Source organism: Xyrauchen texanus, chromosome 25 (genome assembly GCF_025860055.1).
Source record: "Xyrauchen texanus isolate HMW12.3.18 chromosome 25, RBS_HiC_50CHRs, whole genome shotgun sequence".
Taxonomy (NCBI): Eukaryota; Metazoa; Chordata; class Actinopteri; order Cypriniformes; family Catostomidae; genus Xyrauchen; species Xyrauchen texanus.
Window position 1 is genome coordinate 26202571 of NC_068300.1, and position 21188 is coordinate 26223758.

The window sequence follows — 21188 nt, forward strand, 5'->3', positions numbered from 1 at the left end:
ACGATGGAACAGAGCACTGGTCAGAGAGAGGAAGGTCGCACTTCAATGCTGTGAGACGGTCCCCACCATACCTTCTGTGGCTCAATATTAGTTTGATACAGGCCACACAAAGCAAAACATATCACATTTATCAGAAAGATGTGGAAGAAGACTGGAAGGACAAAGCTTTAAGTCCGTCAGTCAGATAGATCATAATATTACCGTTACAGTTACAGTATACTGATCTGCACAGGAATATCTTCACAAACAGTTTATTTTTGGACCAGGGCTATTTAATAGGGTAAGTGAAATTTACTGTATTCTTTGTTACTAAATTCTACTCCTGCTACTTAATATTCTACATTGCGTTCTTGAATATCCCAAAGGAGAATATTTCAATTAATACTCTTGAAATGTTCTGATTACTCTCAGATGCAGTTTCATTTCTCTGTACAATATATTTTCATAACTCACATTTATTGCTTTATGACAAGAATTGTTTTACTTACTATTTGAATTAGAAATAACTTTTGTCAAACTTTGACACATATCCACACAGTACTGATGGTACTATCTATCTATTCTATGCTACACTTACCAGGCAAGCTAGTATGAGTAAATATAGTAAGCAAGAATACAGTTGTCAGGGTGTGTCCTGTCTGTCTGACCCTGTGACACAGGGCCCTTTATTTGTCACATGCTGCTTGCAATGCGTACTGTATAATGTGAAATGAAAAATTTAATTTATGCTATATAATCCAAGGATTTGATAACCTATTCGAATGAGCTATATGCTACTTTTGATTAGTGCTAATTTGCATTGAAGGTTGTTACAGATAAACATAAGGAAGTGTGTGATCTGCCCTGCAGTCAATATGATGTCAGACGAGTACCTGGTGGAGTGTAAGATTGACGACGACGACAGTGATGATGATGATGATGATGAGGTGAAGAAGATCCACCTCTCTCCACCTCCTCCACCCCAGTTCACCTCTAGCCCCCCTATTACTCCCCAGCCTTGGCTCACTCACATTGACATCAGGGATCCCAGTGGTGTCAACAAACACTTGAAGGTGAGAGAAGTACTCTGGGGATTGTTTTATATAGTTCTATAATAGTCTATATATTTCATATAGTTTGGGATTTATGAGTAAAACAAGGTCTGTGGTAAATATTTGCTTGAATATTGGTAAGGCCAATAGCACATTCAGTAAATGTATCTTTTAAAACTGATGAGTTTCCACAACATTTTAAAACAGCTGTGGTGAACCCAGTTTTTAAATCTGGAGAGATTAATGATGTGTTTAATTATAGACCCATCTCTTCCAAAGTAATAGAAAAGTTAGTTGTTGAACAATTAATGAATTACCTTAATGAACTCTATTTGGATTCTGGCCAAATTATTTAACAGAAATGTCTATATGTCATTTTATAGATACCATAAAAAGTAGTTTGGATCAAGGAAAAGGAGTGGGAGCAGTATTTTTAGACTTTAAAAAGGCTTTTGATTCTGTGAATCATGAAGTACTCATAAATAAATTAAAACAAATGAACTTTTCTCAACAAGCTCTAAACTGGTTTATATCATTCCTGGGTTGTAGACAGCAATGTGTTAAAATTAGTGGTATTATGTCATCACTTCAAAAATGCAAACTTGGTGTACCACAAGGCTCAATATTGGGTCCTTTGCTTTTTTATTTATATATAAATGATTATATAAAATGAAATGATATATATAAATTTACCTGAAAGTTGCAAGGAGGTCGTTGTCAAATGTATGCAAATGACACAATTATTTAAGTAACAGCAGAAACTTCTCATTTGGCTTCAGAAATGTTAACCAGGCAACTGGTCAGTGTTTCCCAGTGGCTGCAGGATAACTGTTTAACTTTAAATTACAAAAAAAAAGTTTCAATGTGATTTTCACTAAAGAACAAATCACTGGATGGATTTAAAATCAAAATGGACCAAAAGGAAATCAAGGAAGTGAGTGAATTTAAATATTTAGGTGTCATTGAAGACTCTAAGCTTAAGTTTGATGCTCATATTAAGAAAGACTATGAAGACAAATTAGAATCTTTTCTTTATTTATGTATTTCTGTATGTAGGATAATTTACATTTTATGTTTTGTGACTTATATATATATATATATATATATATATATATATATATATATATATATATACATTTTCTTCTACAACATATATTACACACAGTCATACCACAAAAGTAAAATTTGAAGCTGCCATGTTTCAGCAACATAATATTTTTAAAAACACATTGGATTCAAAATTCACATTTGATGTATGAAAGTGTGTAATTTATGTTTTCGAACAAAAACATCCAACCATATCCAAGTAATGTTTACCACAGAACAGATTTGAATCATAAACCGAAAAACCCCATTATTTCAGAGTGCAGCGTTTCTTATGACAGCATTTTGTGCAATGTAAAAAAAAGATGATTTTGAGACTAAAGTAGTAACATTAAGAGAATAAAGTCATCATGTTTGGAGAATAATCTCATAATAGGCCTTTTACAAGTATAAAGCATTAAGATAAGGAGATTAAAGTAGTAATATTTTGAGAATAAAGGCAGAATTACAAGAATACATTTACAGTATTACCAATATAGCATTACCCATTGTGAAATTCAAGTCGTAATATTATTAGAATAAAGTTGTAGCATTACAAGATTAAAGTAAAAATATTTGGAAAAATAAATTCATAAAGCTAATGCTTAGGTAAATGCTACAACTTAATTCCACTAATAATACGACTTTAATATTGTAATGCTTCAACTTTATTCTCGTTATTCTGACTTGTCAGAATATACCAGTTATATCTCATAATGTGAGATCTTTGTTCTGGAATCTTTATGACTTGAAACTTTTTTTTTCTCGTAAAAAACCTATTATGAGATTTTTGTTTTATACAGAAATACTAACAATGAATTTACCTGTCGCAAAATTTACTGTGACTTCCTTTTATAAAACAGCAATTTTGTTGTAGTAATCTCCACACAAAGTTCCCTCCTAAAGGACTATTTAGTGTAAAACATGTTGAAGACTAGTGGACAGGTGGTCAGTTCATTAAGTGAAGATCTGTTTCCTCACAAAATCAGTTTATTCAGCACGCTGAAGCATCTCATTGCCAGCATTACACTATGTTTAGCCTATATTGAAGGCTCTAGAGGATTTCTGTGATGACTTTATCCTTGTAATATTACAAATTAATTGTTTTTTATTTTAATGTAAGACTAAAATAACATTGTAGTTTCCCAACTCTGTTCCAGAATGACTCCCAACAGTACACATGTGTCAGTTAAGGCCCAGGGAAACATCCAAAATGTGTCTTATTGGGAGCCTGCAGGAAAAGGGTTGGGAAACACTGGTCTACATCAATTGACTAGCTTTGGAAACTATATGTAACTCCTCATTTGTGACACCAGGTAGAGTTCAGTGACATTTTGGCAGAGCCTGCCTCCACACATAGCTATGACCGTGTGTGGGTGTACAGTGGAATTGCCTTTGAGTCAATGCGGCTGTGGGGCTACCGTTGTCTGACAGCATTATGTGCTGTTCCTGTGTCTTGCCTTTTTGGCTGTCTCTTTGCCCTGCTGGCCTGTATGCACATCTGGTAAGCTAATTTTATCAATCCCCTATGAAGGCCATAGTTTCCTTAAAATAACTGACTAAATACAAGTTACTTATCAAACTCATCCTCAATACGTCTCTCCTTGTCTCTTGCTGTTAGGTGTGTGATGCCTTGTATTCAGGTGTGTCACACCTGCTTGCCCTGTGTAAGGTCACTGTGGATGAGTGTGGTCAATATCTTCATTGCTCCATTCTGTACATCTGTGGCCCGCTGCTGCAGTGGCATATATGTGCTGTTCTCAAAAGAGTAAGGAAGAACAAGAAGACAGAACTTGAGGAAGTTAACCAAAAGCTTTTCTCACAATTGAAGTCCCTATAAGGACTTTCTGCCTTGGTCCTGAAAAGTAACCAAAGTGAACTCTAGTTACTACCAAGACACGCAAACAAGAGGATTACAGGGGCCTGGGTAGCTCAGCGAGTAAAGACACTGACTACCACACCTGGAGTCACAAGTTCGAATCCAGGGTGTGCTGAGTGACTCCAGCCAGGTCTCCTAAGCAACCAAATTGGCCCGGTTACTAGGGAGGGAAGAGTCACATGGGGTAACCTCCTCGTGGTCGCTATAATGTGGTTCTCGCTCTCGGTGGGGCGCATGGTGAGTTGTGTGTGGATGCCGTGGAGAATAGCGTGAAGCCTCCACACATGCTATGTCTCCGCGGTAACGCACTCAGCAAGCCACGTGATAAGATGCATGGCTTGACGTCTCAGACGCGGAGCCAACTGAGATTCATCCTCTGCCACCTGGATTGAGGCGAGTCACTACGCCACCATGAGGACTTAAGAGTGCATTGGGAATTGGGCATTCCAAATTGGGGACAAAAAAAGGATTACATAATTAACTTGATTTTTTACTTTATGTTGAATGTCAAATACAGTGACAAACATTTTATGCCATTAAAGTGTACTATTCTTTCACAATGACAAAGAGCTCAGAAGTGAATCTATAACATTTTATTTGACATAAGAAAAACAATATAAATGCAATTAAATGTTTAATAAAATATTAAATAAATATCTTTGTTTTTTATATGACTATTTGTTTGCACAGTTTGATATGAGGCAATGTCATGTATTATCTATAAAGCAATTATTATTATTATTTGATGGTAGAGTAATATTGTTATTTACTATGGATGTTATGATCTGTATTTGATTAAAACAACCACTTACGGCTTTTAAAGTAGAAGTTGTTTGCTCTCATATTTATCAAGAATGTGAAGAAAATGTTCTTATTTTTATGTAATTGTGTAGAAACAACTACAAGTAATTGTGTAACAACATCTACAAACTTTTGACAAGTTTTCATAATAGTGCTGGTCCTGTAATGGGTTGCCACTCGATGGGTTGTTCCAAACGAAAGTATGAAAATTATTTTTTTCCCCAAGGGCCCTTCCACAACACTGTTTGTGAAGGGTACGTTGCTACGGGATATCCATGCTCCCTTCAGAGTGTTCATCAGAAACACTTTTGCAGACATGGGCCAATTCTATTAAAATGAAAAGGATAAATTGGAACACCCAGTGGTCAACGGATGTAGAAAGGAAGTCCTGCCTTACAGGTAAAAGAGCCAATCACCTTTTATATACAGACATTGCATGTCAATCAACTCGAGAATGCACATGCGCATTAGCTATACAAGCCGGGAAATCAGAATCAGAATGAGCTTTACTGCCATGTGTTCTCATGTACACAAGGAATTTATTTTGGTGATAGGAGAAACAAGGGCACACAGAACATTACAGTGAGATGCAGAATATAAAAACGTTAAGAGTATACGTAAATAGACAATAATAGGACATATAACAGAATGGCTTATGTACATGTGCCAGTGGTAATATATGTGCAAGGCAGGGTATGTACAGTTATTGAATTAAATATGTGAATTTACATATATACATGAGAAATGTATTTACAGTACATTATTGCACTATGGGGGAGTCCTGAGGCAGTATAACTGTTCATGAGGAAAATGACCTGAGGGTAAATACTGTTCTTATGCCTGGATGTCCTGGCACTCAGTGCTCTGTGGTGCCGGCCAGAGGGTAGCAGTTCAAAGAGGGAGTGGTCAGGGTGTGTGGGGTCCAGAGTGATTCTACCTGCATGTTTCATCACTCTGGAGACATACAGGTCTTAGAGGGTGGGCAGGGGGTACCAATATGATTAAGGATATTATATAGGATACATTTATTATATATCCTATTATATAGGATACATTTCCTATATATATATATATATACATATATTATATAGGAAATAAGCACAATTTATGAGACCAGTGTTGTCAGATTTTACTGCTGATTTGAAATATGTTCTTTGATCGTAATCTTGACTAACCGTTTTGGAGATTTTGGTCTTTCCACATTCAAGTAGATAGCAGCTGCACGTGTATGCCACTTGTATAGAAAAATGGCTGCCCGCATTCCAAAGAAGGAGAGTAAGTTTAATACCTTTATTAAAGTGTTTTTAATCACTGATGTCTTTATTAATAGTCTTTTATTTATACAGAAACATAACAAATACAACCTCAAATAAAACAAATGTCAGGGACAAAATTCAGGACTTCTTTCTTCAGGGTCAAGTGTGTGACAACAATAATCACATGGCATATCTTATTTAATAAACAATGCTATTGATCTTAGACTTTTCCATGTTTTTTGGCCATTATATTGAATGTAGATTAATGGATGTTTCTGGTATATCTATTTTAGAAAAAAAAAAAATATATATATATATATATTAATCAGTGTATACAGAGAGGTGACCCAAGCTTCTCAAAGTGTTCAGGAAAGGTCTTATTTGAATAAGTGTTTAAAGCAGGGGCATCACTAGACCCCACGTGCCCCAGTATAAATCTGCTGTGCCCCAGTAAAATCTCAAATTTGAGTTTTAAAAATTTACTTTATTTGTCAGTGCACTCATTTAGATTAATAATCCCGAAAAAAGAGAGTAACAGTAACCCACCCAATCAACGCTTGTAAAAAGCAACGCAGTTGAACCGAAAACACAAATCTGATGCATGAGCGCAGAAATCCATGTCTGTGCGGCGCGCGCCTGTGTGTTTGCTATAACCAAAGCCACTGCAGCACACACAGCCACACACATAATCCAGGGGCCGGTTGCACCAGCTATACGTACATTAGAATTTAGCCTAGTTGTGGCGTAAATGGGCACTATGTCATAATTTACGCACTACTAAATATTTGAGTGTTGCCCCATTAAACTTAGGTACGACGTAACCCTACGTATAAACTAAATATTTATGGAAGCCTCTGACCAGTACTAACAGATGGAATAAAAAAGCAGACTCATTTAATAACATGAATGAGCTCATGTTTTGCGTGACAGGCATCAATCCTTTTGACATACAGTATAATGTTGACATTTACACTTGTTTATTTATGAGAGAGAAGAAAAACTTACTTTAAAGCATCTCTTCAGCATGAAACCATTCTAATGGTGCAGTTTTCAGGATGCATCACCCGGTGTCAAGTTTCAACACATTCAAAATATATATAGGATATTAAAATGAATAAATGTCTATTTTTCCAGCCTGTCATATTAGCATTTATTTATCACTCCTTATTTACTTTATATATAGTTCCTATATATTTACACAGGGAAAATATACTATTTATTAAATCTACTTTTATTGCATATTGTATTTTAATGGGGATATAATTTATTACAGCTGAATGTGAGCAAACAAGGTTTGAACATCAACCGTAGCGAGATAAAGCTGAAATTCACGGCTTTTTAACACTTCTGTGTACAAATTTGAAGGCTGTTTATTGGATCAATACAGGTAAACATCATATTATGCGACGATGCAACACTTTACAGAAAGCTTACAACCTACTAGTTAAGTCTTGCCTTAAGAACAGGTGGTGCAACTCAATTAAGCGCAGAGAAAGTAAAAGTAAACTAACTAGTAGTTACTAAGCCATTAGTGTGAACTTTACGTCCTAACTTACATGAGAACAGCTGGTGCAACCCTACCCAGGTGTCGGCACACAAGTCATAATTGAGGTTGGCTGTGAAAACCTGAAACTAAAGCAAGTTTCTAAATATTACCGATGATCTTATTTTGACTCAAACTTTATTGGCTCCTGTAGATGGACATCAGAAAATGATTTGGATGAAGAAGCGACAGGGAAGCAGAAAGAAGAGATGAGTTTAAGGGAGGTATGACTTGATAAACAAACTACATCCTCAGCCTCCAGAGTCGGGTTTCAGACATCAGATGAAAAAGCATCAAGTCTCAGGAAAACCCTGTCAAGTCTATGGAATTGCAGAGAAAATAAACACATTTTTTGTGTTCTGTAGTAGGCCTACTGTCTTAGGTTGTGTATGATAACAATGAGTCAGTCTTTTGGATATGAAATTATTAATTGAATTAGCTAGCGCTAGATTAGGACACTACATAAACAGTTGGCAGTAACTTTGGCTGCTGTGCGCTAATTAGGCTACTTAGCAACTAAAAAGGACTATAGTTTGGCTTGTTTTGAGTTGTTGTTGCAAGTAAACTGAATGAGTTTCAAACTTCAGTTTAAACTTACACCAATTATGTTAGCTAGCTAGTTATTATTTTATAGAAACTTCTGCATTTATAAATTTAGAGTTTTGCAAGCTAGCAACCAAACTTAGCCAATTTAGCTACCATCTCTGCCTAGCGACCAACTCTCTGTTCATTCTGAGACATTTTTGTCTAAAGCCGTTTTGTCTGAGGCCGTTTTGCCTGACGTTGGATAATGCAATTCCATAGACTTACTTGACAGAGGTTTTCCTGATGTGTAATATAGAAGAATGCAAATGTGCAAGAAAGTTTTCTCCTGTTTTGTTATTTGCATATACATTTTATGCTGCAAAAACATGTAGAGAATGTTGAAGATAATTAAATCTTTTTATAAAGATTAATATCTCTACATGTTTACCTTTCCCAATTGTTGCAGTGTAGGAATAGTGGGTTAAGTAAGGGAAATTTCTATAGTGCATTGTGCTGCACACTTCTTGCACGCAGCAGGCTTTCAAGAAAGAAAGAAAAAAAGCGATATGAGTAATGGGGGGCCTGTGCCCCAGCAGAGCTTTATGTTTAGCAATGCCCCTGGTTTACGGCCTAAGAAATAGTACACTTTAGGTAATTTGTCCTGATTAGAGTGCCTGATGACACAATTATAGACAGACAGCTAGCAGACTGTAATGAAGGTGACACTGCAGTGCAGGTTAGCCAGAATGATGATGAAATAGCCTAGATGACTTTAAAAGGCCTTTTAAAACTGCGTGGTACTGTGAAGAGACGCTGGTGAGGTTTTTAAAATCCCCCACATTTCAAATAGTTCCTACGCCCCTGTAACAACACACTAATGGTGAATGCACAAATGACTTTACGGTCATGTCTTCCCATAATTCAACTACCCGGAAACACCGCTCTGTGTAATAAAGCGCGGAAGTACCGCAGGGGAATTCCTCGACAGTCTGCTCCTGTCTGAGCTTCTGTAGATACTTTTCATCTGATTTACTTGGTAAATTTTGATACTGCCAGCCCGGTGGGATTGAAGATGTTGGCCAAGCTGAGCGCCTGTGGTTGAATATTTACCGGGCCGTGTTGTTTTGGCAGATGTCATCCGGACTGTCTCCTCAAAGCGGATCTGTGTTAGCGCAGAGTTAAAACACTGTTGACGGGTTAAAGAAGGTAGTATTTACACTCCAGTTATATCATACATTATGCTTATTACAACATTTATGTATAGCTGAACCCACTGAAGCGTGTTATTTTGGTGTTTTTTTGTTTATGTAAGGTATTAACACACTGATGCTAGTCGTGGAGTTAGATGAACGCTGTCACGAGCCTGTTAACAAAACATTGATAGATTAAGGTCAACCTCTTGCATTGTCGAAGGATGTTGGTATAAAGAAATCTGACGATGAAATATTAATAACAGCTTAATATTAGTCCTCACTGTTTCTTTGAAGTGTGTATTTTTTCGATAGCGCACCGCACGTAGAAACAAGGTGAAATCAGTACTGTGATGGCAAACGGATGATGTAACTGTAAAATATACATTTATTAACGTTAATACAATTTTGGAGTCAATATGTCAGCCTAGATGAGGCCTTTAAAAAAAAACAAAAAACAAAGGTTTTGCTTTGTGACTTGAAGTGGGATTCATCTGGCACTTTCAAATTGGACATTGGTTTATGTAAAATTGTGACTTGTGTTTACATCAACAGTCAAACACTAATCTGTAGTAAGTAAATAAATGTTTATTATTGGTTTGTCTTCTCTTAGAGCCATGGTCCAGCCGCAGCCGTCAGGGGGATGCACTCTGCAGCGGGAGCTGACTGGAGAGGAAACTGTTGGGGCCGGAAGTCAGGGGTCACTGATGGCCAGTTCACAGGGATCACTGAGGGTCCCTCCTGAATTAGCAGGAAATGAGGTGGTTCATCGACTTATCACCGATAATAACCAGCTTCGAGGTGAGACTACGATGTGGTTGGTGCCAGACTCTGTGCCTCACATTTACTGATTACAATACATGAATACTTGCTAAATGTATGTAATGTTAAATGGTCCACAGAGGTGCTGAAGCAAAGCAATGATGCTCTAAAGGAGAGATGTGAAGAAATGGAGGGATGGCAGAGGAGGTCGAGGGAGGAACGAGAGTTCCTGAGTTGTAGATTTCGTGAGGCCAGAGCCTTAGTGCAGCGACTGGTGCAGGAAAACCAGAGCTTGTTTGGGCAGCTCAACCACACTATCAGTCAAACAGGAAGTCAAAGTGTTGAATTCTCTAAGGAGACTGGAAGTCAAGGTCAGGCCCAAGAGCTAAAGTGCACTAATACAGAAATAAATGCCCTCATGGACACACCAGAAGTACGTTCCCTTTTACAATCAGATACACTTTTAAAAGATTTGAATGCTCATCAGTAACTTGCAGGAAGCTGTCATTTCATTGAAAAGAAAGTTAATATTTTCCTTTGTATTTCATTCCATAGTTATTAAATAAAGCCGCTCTGATAGATCGAGCTGAAGGAGACACTGGCAGACACACAATCCCACAAAGTTTGGTAATGTACCATAATTCTAAATATTTGTAATGGGAAAATGTGTCATTCTAAGTAATTTGTGTGTGTTTATGTTAGTCTTTAGTAAATTTATATTTATCATTAGTGTGTAACAGATTAGATTTACTAATGCAGACTTTTGTGGCTCGTGTTTAAGGATGTCAAAAAATATTGATTATTGGCATCGATATATTGAAATTACCCAACATTCATTTTTTGTGATTTTCTCCCTAATTCCCAATGTGTTCTAAGTCCTCGTGGTGGCATAGTGACTCGCCTCAATCCGGGTGGTGGAGGACGAATCTCAGTTGCCTCCACGTCTGAGTCCATCAATCCGCACATTTTATCACATGGCTTGTTGAGCGTTTTACCACTGAGACCTAGCATGTGTGGAGGCTTCATGCTATTCTCCACAGCATCCTCGCTCCACTCACCATGCACCCACCGAAAGTGAAAACCACATTATAGCGACCACAAGGAGGTTAACCCAACGTGACTCTACCCACCCTAGCAACCAGGCCAATTGGTTGCTTAGGAAGCCTGACTGGAGTCACTCAGCACACCCTGGATTCGCACTTGCGACTCCAGTTGTGGTTGTCAGCGTCTTTACTTGCTGAGCTACCCAGGCCCCCTAAATTACCTGACATTTAAATTAAAAGCCCAATTTGTGTGCTTTCCAATACACTCAGTTCACCTCTGTTTACTGAAGCTCACACACACATTTTAAAGTTGTGTTGAGAAATATGTCTGAAGAGACAAAGACTTTTGTGCAATGAGCAGCCATTATTTATATCTGAAAATGTATATCAGAAAAAAAAAAATCACTGATTATCAATGTGGAAAAGGCATCGATCCCAAGCCTACGCATGTTGGATGTGTTAGGTCTTTCCTCGTTGAAAATTATTTAATCCATAGAATCTAAATTAACTCTATTGACTATAATAAATGTCTCTGTTTTTTAAAACCTGTGCAATCAAAATTAAAGTTTTATGCTTTTGATGTAAATCTATTCGTTTATAGGTCTCTAAATGCCAGTGTTCGCTCAAGGTCAGAAAAGTATACTCCTAAAGGCAACGCGGTCAGCCGGGCGCAATCTGATCCGGAACGCAAAAATTAAGTATACCTGGGCCTTTAAAACTGACTAAACCTTTGGCTGTTGACTTAACTGCCGAGCGGGTCCCACATAAGTCAACAGATTAGAGTCAGTCATATCAGCAGAAGAGCAAGTTATTACATTTTGATTAAAGATTATGAGGTAAAATTTTTAACATGCTTTAAGAAAATAAATAGGGTACATTTGGACTTTATGCAGACTTTAATGCTCAGGATTCATCCTTTAACATTTTTCTAAAGAAAATGTTTGTCGTCTTGATCTTTCTTCAAAATTCAGTAATTTGCCACTGAAACAATGTTGCTGATGTTACCAAGGCCTTGCAGATGTTGAAAAATAATATTTCTTTAATATCATTGCCTAACATTTTACTTTCTTTCACAATTGAGTCAGTTCACTACCATGTAATGGGATTTAGCCAGTCATATGTAATAATAATAATAATAATAATAATAAAAAAAAGATTAAAAAAATGGTTGTCAACCATTAGATAGCCAGCTAGACTATGGGTGAATTTGCATACATTTCACGTAACAGGAGCATTTGTGTGATCTTTATTAAAGTACAATTAAGCCACTTCACTTTTGTAGTGCAGCTCTGCATATTTACAGATGCCCTTTTATAAATCACATGGTAAGCAACTAGTCGAATTCAGGCTAACTATGTTATTTGACTATGTTAGTTATAGTCGACTTGTCTGTTTGACATCCTTGAAGCTAAAATCAGAGTTTCAATGGTAGTGGTAAAATCAGCTGGTCAATGGTAATTTGATATTTTCCGTAATTCTTACCAACTCTTTCATCTCTCTACTCTTCAGCCTGCTGAGGGCTCTAATGAATTTCTAAAACTGCTAAAAAGCCACAAAGAGAAGATGGATGAAGGTATGAGAGCACTGAGGAGGAGGAATGAGGAACTGGAGAAGGAGAAAGCAGAGAGTGAAAAGGAGAGGGAAAACCTTCTCGCCTCCGTGGAGCAGTTACGCTCTAAACAGGCTCAGGTAGGACATGCAGTATGTGTAAGAGAAAGTGTTTATTTTAGACATTGCTACTGGGCACCATTTATTTTAATTTTAAATCACCTTTAACTTTTTTCAGTTATGTGCATGGTTCTGTAGTGTGTCAAATGCATTTTTAAATATACAGTGTAGGCTCTTCATTTTAGGTCATAAAACCACATGAATAATATTTATAAAATCACTGCTTGAAATTTCATGTTAACTAATACATTTATATCTAAGACTTTATTCTTGAATGTTTTACAAGTGCATATTTAAATGCTCTGCTTTAGATGATGTTTGTTCATTTTGGTTTAGTTGATGAAGAAATGGCTGATTTGCCTCCTTTTCTTAACAGAATAGTCCTGTTACTGAAGAGTCAGTGCAGCAGACGTGCGCTCTAACTGTTCCTGTGGAAAGGTACCATCACACATTCAGTTTACCATGATCTCTCACATAACAGATTTATAATGCAGGGGAAACCTAGTTATACTTGCTCAACTGTGCATGCTCGGTAATAAATCTCAATGGGTGTGCCGCTTCACTTTTCTTATTTAATATGAATGGTTTTGGATCTCTGTTTTCTCTGTCTTTATGGCTTAACCAATGTATCTGCTTAGCTCTCACTTGGGCAAGCTAACAGAGCAGCTTCAGGCTACACAAGGCAGGTGAGGGGATCCGGATGTCTTTGAATGTGTGCATGAACGTCCATCCCCCTCATTGGTGTTGATATAGCATGGTGTCTTTCACTGGAATGAAAGGAATATTTAGATGTGAACTTCTAGTAATCTGGGCAGTTAGTGGTGTTTCGGTCTTTTCTTTGGTGCAGATACAGGGAGCTCCAGGATAAGCTGGACTGCCTTCAGAAGAACTCTGTTCAGAGAGACCGAACTGAAGCTCTTCTCAAACAGAAGGAGAAGGACTTTGTTCAGGTACACAAGCACAGATAAAACCTACAACTCTGTTCCAAAACCTAGTGAGCTGTTTTGGAATTGGTAAACTTCAAACACATTATCAAACACACACAGCAGTGGAGTGTGGCCTAATAAAACGAAAGTATAAACGTAACATTTTTAAATGGTGAATTATCCATCCGAAAAATGTATACATGTGCATGCACAAGAACTTAACAAAATGATTCAGTGTATCTGATATCAACATGCAGGGACAGCATGCACATCAGAATCTCGGTTAATACATTTATTTAAACTCTAAACATCATTTTTGGGCATACATTAAATGATAAATAAACTGTGTGTTGTTGTTTTTTAGCTTCTTTTACTTTTAGAAGCTCATTTAATACATGTATTCCACTAAAATAATGCCAAATTCTGCTCTTGAAGTAATTTTTGCACTTCTATTAAATGCAAGTATAATTAGGAGTAACTGTGTGTCAGTACAGATCTTTGTAGCACTTTATTTTACTATGTTGCACTTAATCATTTAGTAATACACTTACGTAATTATTGATGTATGTCATCATGAAATCAGAGACTTTCCCCTTGAAATCTGAACACAAGTGTTCAAATGAGACGACCATTTGACATCAGTTTGCCTAAAATGATTAATTTCTGGTGTACACAGGGCCTCAATAGGGGACAAATGGTCATGTAGTTGATACACCCAGTCTACAATCAGTTGCGTAGTGTGCACCAGCACAAGGGAAAACAATCGCAGGGTGCCGAATACAAGTCGTGTAGTGTTTGTTTGGCTTAAAGATTGCTGTTAGCATGTTGCTAAGCTAATGATGCAATACTCCAATAAGCCCAAATATTTGGTGAAAATATATAAAACAAATTAAGTCAAAATTATCAATTATTATTATATGGAACTATTTATATTTATACTCTGTATTGAATTAATTTTATTTTGTAATTTTCTAATTCCTCTCCATCAGCTATCTTGGATGATTTATTTCTCCCTCTGAGTTTTTGTGATGCAGCACAAACTTATTACTCAGTATTATGTTGCTGCTTACATTTTGGAAGAGTCAAGGAGCATCAGGAATGTTCCTTTGATGCATTAAAATGCATTAAAAACGACTTTTGTTTCATCTGGCAAATACCACTTCTACTGTATGTATGTATGTTTTGTAATAGTAGAAATGAACACTGTCTTTATATTTGTAGCTGACAAAGGAGAGTGAAGCTCTGAGAGCTCAAGTCACGTCTCTTTTCGGTGAGCTAAATGAACGACAAAACTGGCTAGAGAAGAGTGAATTAGAGAGACGACATTTAGAGGATAAGTAAGTGAATCTTAACATCTTTGTGTATGTATGTTAAGGGCTGGTCGATGTTTTGGATATACACTGATTCATAAAAATAATTTCCACAGAGTCCTCTGCTAGGCATTTTTTATATATTGAAATAATTGTGTAAAATACATATAGATAATTATTTCTATTTATTACTTTGTGTTGTTATATTGCTGCATATACATGAAAATTAAATTATAAAATCATATTTTATGTGGAAAACATTGCCTTGATCATGATTTGTACTGGTTTTAGTTCTTACATGAAACATTTTTAATCTAAAAATGGCTGACTCCATTTTAAGCCAAATTAGATAAATAAATATCAAGATGTACTGTATTTTGAATATTGTCAAAAGGCTGAAAAATTATTGAGATTATCTTTAGGGTTCCCACACATCCTGGAAATCCTGGGATTCTGCAATGTAGTTTTGCAGACATGGAAAATGAGAAAAATACCGAAATATCCTGGAAAATAATTATTTGTCCTGTAAAATATTTTGGTATTATAGAACTGTGTGGATGTTGGTATTATAGAACTGTGTGGCTAAAAAGGTTTTTGTGAAATTTTTTATCAATTTGTCACCGACAGTAGATGTGTTAACTGTCAACGGTTAATTGGGATTAACGGGGACTAATAATCACACTGGGCCATGTAGCGAACTGCTTATCTGGAGGTGAGAAACTATCGTCAAAATCACAAAGAAACTGAAAAATTTTACGATTCAATTTACGATTTAAATGGACGCATGTGTTTTTGCTTAAATATTACACTTGTTGGGCACAAAAAATATCCTGGAAATGTCCTGGAAAATTGTGCCTTGAAAAGAGTGGGAACCCTAATTGTATTGCCTAAATTGGAATCAACTTTGTTTTGTGCTAGTGTTGTATATGAAAATTAGCCACTGTGGATACAAGGCCTGCTTACTGTACTCTTCTAGGCTGGGCAAGAAGACAGAACGCTTGCAGACTTTAGAGCGAGAGATAGATCAGCAGAAAAAGCAGCACAGTGTGACGGTGGACAATCTTCTACTGCAGACACAGAACCTGGAAACTGCACTGAAGAACGAGAGGCTCGTCATCGTAGAGGAGAGGTCAGTTCTGCTGATGGAGAAGCCCATACCAATGGCAACTTTTTCTTCCTTGCAACAGTCATAACACAGTTCCTGGTTTTCTTCCTCAGGAGGAAGCTGGCTCAGCTCCAGCATGCATACACATGCCTGTTTCAGGATTACGACAACAAGCTTAAAAGTGAAAAGCAAGCTAATCACCGGGTAGGTGATTTCAAACAGATGAAAAATGTTTCCGTATTTCATATTTACACACCACAGACTAGAAAATTGTGTCACTAAATGTTTGTGGTGAGCACCTTTTTAAATAGGACAGTGCATGTTTTGTGATTATTAGAGGTCGACTGATATTGGTTTTTTTCAGGCCGATGCCGATCTTTTGAAATCCGGGTCGGCCGATGGCCGATTAATGCTGCAGATTTATTTTGGCCGATATTTGGCCTATATGTGCTTGTTTTTAACCTCTTATTTGAACCTTTTATTTGAAAGATAAAATGTAACACAAATAATTACTTAAGATAGACAAAATTTCTCAACAAATACATTTATTGAACACTTGACCAATCTGCACTTGTAGACTTAAAAAATGTATAATGTAAAAACATATTGTATAAATAATGTATAACGAATATATTAAATAAACAAAGCAGGTGTTACGAACTGCTCCGAGACACGAAGGTTGAGATCCAAATGCAGCTTTAATTAAGGGGCAATCCAGACACGTAATCCAATATTCAGAGCATCCAAGAGAAGCACAGGCATAACTAGGGATGGGTATCGTTAAGGATTTAATGGTATTACTACTCTTACCGATACTGCTTATCGATCCGGTACTTCAACGGTATTCTTAACGGTTCTTTTTGTTATATATATATATATATATATATATATATATATATATATATATATATATATATATATATATATATATATTAAACAAAGATAAACGTTATATAGGCACAGTGATTTAATTTCAGGAAGGTCTACTAACATTACTGTTCAGGTGTGGTCTAAAAAGAAATCTAATAAAGTAATCAATTGTAAAATAACACCGCATAATTTATCATAGATAGATTAATGCAGATTAATGCTCATTAATGCAGAAGTTATTCATTCAAGAGCTGTAAGTGATTTTCTCTTTGCCTTTTGTTGTTTGATTCGCAGTAATGGCTCAATCGTCACGTTTAATAGACAGCTTCCCCTTTAAGACCGAGTTCAGATCTAATAGGCTCCTGATGCACCATATTTTCTCCCAACTATTTCCATAACTACGTCCATTTAAGACATAAACTGTGTTTAAGTGAATCTCCAAGCCGGTCGTTTTGACATATTTTTGTGTATAGTTGATCGTTTAGACGTGCACATGAAACCCAAAGTAGCCTATACTTTGCTTGTCTCGTTGTGGTCTGTATCGGAGCGCGCGCCGCCTTGGGAACGGTATCTCTTGTGATCTTTTTATTATTAAACGCGTCCCGCAATTTAGCAACAGTGGCTAGACTGCATTTTACAACAATCACAGATCGTGCTGATTCTGACGTTAAGTTTGAGTTTTAGGGAGAAATGTCAGTGCACCGCTGTGAAGGGAAGGAAGTTGTGCTAGACAGAATGCGGCTTATGTATAAATATTCTTTTTATGATCTTTGGAAGGCGAAATCTAAAATAAAATCAGACTAATATCACAGATCTAAACCAGGCTACGTTTGAATGTTTAGTTCTGTCACTCATTTAGCTGGGCTGTGTTGTGCTCGCTGTGTGCGAGATCTCTCTCTCTCTCTCTCTCTCTCTCTCTCTGTGAATAGCTAAATTGCATCACAGACAAATGGTTTCATATTATTATAATACATAAAAATGGCTGGCGAGATAAAATAACTTTCTCTTTATAGCAATAATAAATGTATTTTCTTAATTTCTCCAGTACCGACAGCAGAACTGATAACGTCCGAGCTTACCAAAGCCAGTCCTTCAATAGCCTATAGTGCGTTGGTATTTTTTTATTACTTATTTCTCTGCATTGAGTGACAGCCCTCTCAAATATAAGACACACAAACAGAACAAATAAAAGTCTCACATTCACTCTCTGTAATTGCAAAATTCTTGCTTGCTTATTGTGACATGATAGCAACCCTTCTGCTGTGATAATGCAACTTCAACTACGCTATCAATATTCAAAGTAGCCGAACGTCATGTCGTGTTTTTTCTCGAAGTTGGCAGTAACATATCAAAAGTTTTTAATTAAATATAAAGAAGTTATACAAATTTAATCCTTACTGTTTTCTCCAAGGAACTTAGCTCCTTCCTTAGGCACTGGATGAGGTCTGCTCACTCTGCTGGAAAATGACTCTAGGGGCAGCGTGCATCGAACACGTGTTCCACAACAACACTAGGCTGCCCACAGATGCGCCTGCCTAATAATCGGCTTGATATACTTGGATATTGGCCGATGCCGATTATGTTAAAAAATGCAAAGAATCGGCCGATTGAGCGGTCGACCTCTAGTGATTATACGTATGTTTACGGAAAGTGTGTGTGGTATTTCCATTGCAGAGCGGTGAGGCAGATACACTGGCTAACAGGTTAGCAGAGGCAGAGAAAGCTCTCGCTTTGAAACAGGATCTCATCGATAAACTCAAGGAAGAAACTGAGCAGCTGAGAGCTACTTTGGAGACTATACCAGTGCTTAATGCTCAGGTGAACACATGTACACCTCTCCAGTCATGTTAATTTTGCACTGTGCCTCATTCAAATGAACCGCTAATAATCCCATAAGTCATTCACTGTTGTAAAACCTTACATTTATTTGTGCACAAACACCATTAAAAACATGTTCTTTTTGCAGGCGGAGATCTACAAGATGGACTTTTTGGCTGAGAGGGAAGCCAGAGAGAAACTGAATCAGAAGAAAGAGGAGCTTCAGGAGGAGCTTACAAAGGCAATGGCTGAGATAGATAGACTCAAACTAGAGGGAACCTCACGGTACGAGTTGAGAGAGTGAAAACCACAATATTTGTTTACTTACTATGTTTCTGCTGTGTAAAGCGTTTACACACTGCTCATAACCTCTATCACAACATAAATGACTAAACTGATTCTAGATCAGCATTCAAATACAAAATTGGGAACTTGCTATACTCGTATAGTTAGAGAATATTGTAGTCATTTTGTCTGTTGTCTTTCAACATTAATGTAAGATTAACATTTTTATGGGTTATATGTGCATGTTACCTCACAGAGCTCGCATAGAGGAGATGCAACAGAGGCATTTGGAGGACTTCAGGCCTCGACCACTTCTCCCACCTGCTGGTAAATTTACACTAATCCATGTTTTTCATTCCTTTATTTTTCCCTAAAGGAGTCTCTTATTATCGAAATAAATTATTATAGTCTTTGATTTGTGAAGTATAGTATTCTACTCTTTATATTGCTTGGGGTCTTAATTTGTAATGTTTTACAAGCACCCTTCCAAAGAGCAACCATGTTCAACCCAGCCCAACCTCCATCTGCGCGCAGAAGGGAAGACGATCAAGAAGAGCTGCCTGATTATCGCTGCCCCAAATGTATGTACAAGGCACCGGACATGGACACCCTGCAAATTCATGTCATGGACTGTATCCAGTGAGAGGATGAGAGGTTCAGGTATTCTCTTAACCTCTGTGTGAACTCTTAAAAAAAAAAAAAAAAAAGAAAAGAAAGAAAAAAAGACCTTGAACATGCTAAAGACAACCAGATGAGAACAATCTGAAAACATTGAACATTTGCTTCTGCTGCAGAGTGACTTGTTAAAGTAGACACATGGCAGATATTTTTTATCTTTGTGGTTATAGAGCTGCCACCATGTTCCAGTACATTTAGTGTAGGTAAAGCTCATCTGTTCTGCCTTTCAGTGACTGCATAGTCTAATGTACTGCATGTGTGATTGTTTGTGTCTGCTTTATGTCTGCACACATCTGACAGTGACAATGTTTCTTTTATACCTGTGGTATTTTTTTCTCTGGATGTATGCTCTCTTGAGGATTCATGCAGGCCTGTATTAATATTGTGTAATATCAGCCAAAGTGAATATGGAAAAAACAACTTTGTACAGACTATTGTTATGAAGAAATTTAAAGAAATAAAAGTATGAATGTTATGAGCATCTTATCTGATTTGATTCTTTGCACATACAGTGTACCAAAAAGTTATTTGCACAATTAAAGATGAAGTATGTAATTTCAGCATCACCAAACGGAATTGCAAAAATAAACACATTTTTAAACAGCCCTCCGAATAGTCGTATCTAGAAGGTAACCCCTTTTCACATGCTGTTTATTGTGTTTGTTTGGAGAACTACAGAATCCCTACATGTAGTCTCGGCCTCAGGCTGCCCGCCCGCGAACCACCCACAGTCCGTGCACCAACCGTCTTGATAGTTTTAGTACACAAAACTGGAAAACACTTTCTCGATCAAGTCAGCGCAAATCCGATTGGCAGGTTCGATGGAACTTCCACGAGTAGACTTGCACAGGATGTTTCATCAGTCCACCTGAAAGCCGAGCTGTGTACACAAGTTTCCGCATTGATAGAATGAGTGCTTTTGAGGACGAAATAAAAAAACAAACAGATTTTGCCCAAGTTTGCCATGTTAGTGACATAAACTCTTATAAAGATATTCAGAGTTTTGTTTGAGGCACGTTGCAGAAAGTAAAGCGGATATCCAGGAGCAGAGCTGCATTTTCTGCATACACTGCCTGGCCAAAAAGAAAGTCACTGTTTGGATTTAAATAAGCAGATACTTAAGAGCCTATGATTGGACCATTATTACAGTGATTAAAACATTTCAGCTGGCAACAATTCTTTTAACCCCAACTGATGTAGTCTTCTATCTACAATTACCAAAATAGTAATTTAGGCTTCTTTGCTAAACATAACTTCTTACCATGCCACACTTGCCACAAATATAAGATCTAGGCCAATAATTAATGCAACTCTGGAAGGATATAAATGTTGTGACGTTCCATAAGGTAAATGCCACTACAAATGCTCGCCTTAATACCAGCCAAAAGGCAGTTCAACAAAATATTAGAGAATGC

At 37.0% G+C, this 21188-nt stretch overlaps 2 protein-coding genes across 4 annotated transcripts; both read left to right on the forward strand.

Moving 5' to 3' along the window:
- On the forward strand, positions 1 to 4731 carry cav4b (caveolin 4b). 2 transcript variants are annotated; one of them, XM_052092141.1, is made up of 4 exons: positions 1 to 280; positions 806 to 1052; positions 3431 to 3618; positions 3736 to 4731. In XM_052092141.1, exons 2-4 carry the CDS (start codon positions 855 to 857, stop codon positions 3884 to 3886), a joined length of 537 nt encoding a protein of 178 aa, XP_051948101.1. In that variant the 5' UTR covers positions 1 to 280; positions 806 to 854; the 3' UTR covers positions 3887 to 4731. The 2 variants fall into 2 exon arrangements, with proteins under 2 accessions (XP_051948101.1, XP_051948100.1); XM_052092140.1 differs by having other exon boundaries at positions 850 to 1052.
- Positions 4732 to 9060: 4329 nt separating this feature from the next.
- Positions 9061 to 20248, forward strand: ikbkg (inhibitor of nuclear factor kappa B kinase regulatory subunit gamma). 2 transcript variants are annotated; one of them, XM_052092256.1, is made up of 15 exons: positions 9061 to 9324; positions 9922 to 10109; positions 10211 to 10503; positions 10626 to 10697; positions 12623 to 12802; positions 13158 to 13219; positions 13420 to 13467; positions 13629 to 13731; positions 14929 to 15044; positions 15994 to 16146; positions 16236 to 16326; positions 18667 to 18810; positions 18959 to 19095; positions 19352 to 19422; positions 19575 to 20248. In XM_052092256.1, exons 2-15 carry the CDS (start codon positions 9926 to 9928, stop codon positions 19736 to 19738), a joined length of 1818 nt encoding a protein of 605 aa, XP_051948216.1. In that variant the 5' UTR covers positions 9061 to 9324; positions 9922 to 9925; the 3' UTR covers positions 19739 to 20248. The 2 variants fall into 2 exon arrangements, with proteins under 2 accessions (XP_051948216.1, XP_051948217.1); XM_052092257.1 differs by lacking the exon at positions 13420 to 13467.
- The last annotated feature ends 940 nt before the right edge of the window (positions 20249 to 21188 follow it).

Excerpts from the sequence above, each read along its gene's own strand:
- cav4b (XM_052092141.1), top strand. The coding sequence starts at position 855 with ATGATGTCAGACGAGTACCTGGTGGAGTGTAAGATTGACGACGACGAC. Across the intron at positions 1,053-3,430 it reads GTGTCAACAAACACTTGAAG|GTAGAGTTCAGTGACATTTT; the intron begins GTGAGAGAAGTA and ends TTGTGACACCAG. Across the intron at positions 3,619-3,735 it reads CTGGCCTGTATGCACATCTG|GTGTGTGATGCCTTGTATTC; the intron begins GTAAGCTAATTT and ends TCTTGCTGTTAG.
- ikbkg (XM_052092256.1), top strand. The coding sequence starts at position 9,926 with ATGGTCCAGCCGCAGCCGTCAGGGGGATGCACTCTGCAGCGGGAGCTG. Across the intron at positions 10,504-10,625 it reads CCCTCATGGACACACCAGAA|TTATTAAATAAAGCCGCTCT; the intron begins GTACGTTCCCTT and ends TTCATTCCATAG. Across the intron at positions 10,698-12,622 it reads ACACAATCCCACAAAGTTTG|CCTGCTGAGGGCTCTAATGA; the intron begins GTAATGTACCAT and ends TCTACTCTTCAG.